The sequence below is a fragment of the Oryzias melastigma genome, linkage group LG7 (assembly GCF_002922805.2).
Source record: "Oryzias melastigma strain HK-1 linkage group LG7, ASM292280v2, whole genome shotgun sequence".
Classification (NCBI taxonomy): domain Eukaryota; kingdom Metazoa; phylum Chordata; class Actinopteri; order Beloniformes; family Adrianichthyidae; genus Oryzias; species Oryzias melastigma.
Window position 1 is genome coordinate 21,366,553 of NC_050518.1, and position 2,079 is coordinate 21,368,631.

The following is a 2,079-nucleotide window of genomic DNA, read 5'->3' on the forward strand; positions in this document are numbered from 1 at the left end:
AAGAATCACCGCGCGACTGAACTGTCCGCAGTTTGTGTGGCCTTCAGGGAGACTTTGGAAAATACGGTCCGAATTATAAAGTAATACACATCAGATATAATCATTGTCATTGCTGAGGCTGCTCTCTGGAGGAAGCTAGCGGCTGCTTCCCTGCCGTTACCTTGGACTTGGAGCAGGTGACGGACCGCAGGGCTCCGAAGAAGATGGGCAGCAGCGCCATGAACACCAAGCTACCGTACGCCAGCGCCGTGCCCTCCGGGGTGGCCACGAATTTAGCCGTAGCGTTGAGCGCCTCAGTCCCGTTGGAGTCCGTGGCGTTCAGGGCGTCCAGGATAACAGCGGAGGCGGCCTCCGAGGCCGAGGCCGGGACTTGTTCAGCCTCAGACATGACTTTTCTGAAAATGGCGTTTGGAAGTGGACCGCTCCGGCTTTGGTGAGAACTGAAGATCGGATGAAGGAAGAAGCTGAGCGGCGCTCATTCATCAACCAGGTGCTGCTGCTGCGGCGGCGGCGGCTGCTGCGGGATCCGCAATAAGGCCACGTTTCCTAAAGCTGTGAGCGAAGAAGAGCCGGAAACAGGAGGTCTCACTCTGTTGCTTTTCTGCGATTCCTTCACCTCGTAAAAAATCTTGTCCATAAAAATAAGTTATTTGACATTTTGAAAGGATCTTAAAAAATTAAACAACGTAACTATGACAATTAAATAATTAAACTAATTAAAGAAAAAAATTGTTTCTATAAAAAAAGCTTTGCAAAACAATATAAATTTTAAAAATAAAATTTACACGACAAACCAGATTTAAAAACTTAAAAAAGATAAAAAATAACAAATCACAGGAAGTTAACTATTTATATTATTTTTCTTTTCATTTTCATTATGCACTTGGATGGATTTCTTCAAATATTAAGGCATTTTTAATGAAAAGTTTTCATTTTACCTTTATAATTTGTTGAAATACTTTAGATTTTACACCAAATTCAAATAATTTCTCTTTTTAAATATATTTATAAGATCAAAGGCTGCCATAAAACACAAACAAATGTTCACAACCAAAAATAACAATGAAATAAAACATTTGAATCCCAGAAAGACTTTAGTTATAGTCTTTTCTGTTGTAAAGTTGCATCACTTGAAGAAAATCTTTTAACAGAATTTAATAAATCGGAAAGTTATTTGTTTTAACCTACTTTGTTTTTGTTTTCAGGAAATTCGTCCTGTGTTACTTTGACTTTTAATACAACGTTCAAAACCAAAACCTGTCAGTCAGTGTTCAGGATAGGAGTTTATACATTAAGAATAAGCTTAAACTTCAGAAAACAGATTTTGGTTTAGTTTCTTTAGCTGTGATTTTCTCTGTTGGTAAAGATTTACTATGGTGAAAAGCTGCCATCAACTGTAAAATTCATATCAACACATTTAAAGTCAGATGAGTCACATTAAACCAGCGGGAAAGTAAATTTATATTCCTCTTAAAATTGTCTGAGCCGGAAAAACAATTTGAAGTTTTGCACTGTCTCAACAGAAAATAGACGATCTTTGCAATAATGAGACTGGCGTCTTCTTCAATGCTGTTTGGGAAAACTGCAGCGCCCTCACGTGTTCAAGATGAGTAATTGAAAAGTCTGAACAGCAACATTTTTTTTCTTGCATAGACATCTTCATTCAAACTGAGTTATTTGACTCCATAGACCTATTAAGTAATTTCTTGAAAGTGATGATTGCATTTTATTTCTGAAATATAAAGTGAGAGATAGGACAAGATAAAAACAAAACAAAATACAAGAAATATCAGAAAGGAAGTATTAGCATTATAAATGTTAACCTCCATAATCAATTTTATTACCCTACCCAGTGTACCCATTATGTATCATAGTACCCTTTCTAATGAGTACAAAATCCGATATATTTATAAATATTTACAGTAATATCACAACATATATGTATGTTTTTAACGTACATATCAATAATCATATTTCTATATTTTAACTCTTGTAAGTTTGGATTTTGTTATAAGTTTCATCTGGTTCTGTTCTCTGCAGTCATTTGTCATTTGTCTTCTCTGTGCGGATTGAGGTGAT

General features: G+C 36.5%; 1 protein-coding gene across 1 annotated transcript in view; it reads right to left on the reverse strand.

The window, feature by feature from the left end:
• Positions 1 to 579, reverse strand: part of hm13 (histocompatibility (minor) 13) — a 19,778-nt gene extending 19,199 nt beyond the window's left edge. The window contains exon 1 of the mRNA XM_024293167.2: positions 161 to 579. Coding sequence (XP_024148935.1) covers positions 161 to 388 — 228 coding nt within the window. The 5' untranslated portion in view covers positions 389 to 579. The remainder of the gene's footprint in view (positions 1 to 160) is intronic.
• Between the last annotated feature and the right edge of the window lie 1,500 nt (positions 580 to 2,079).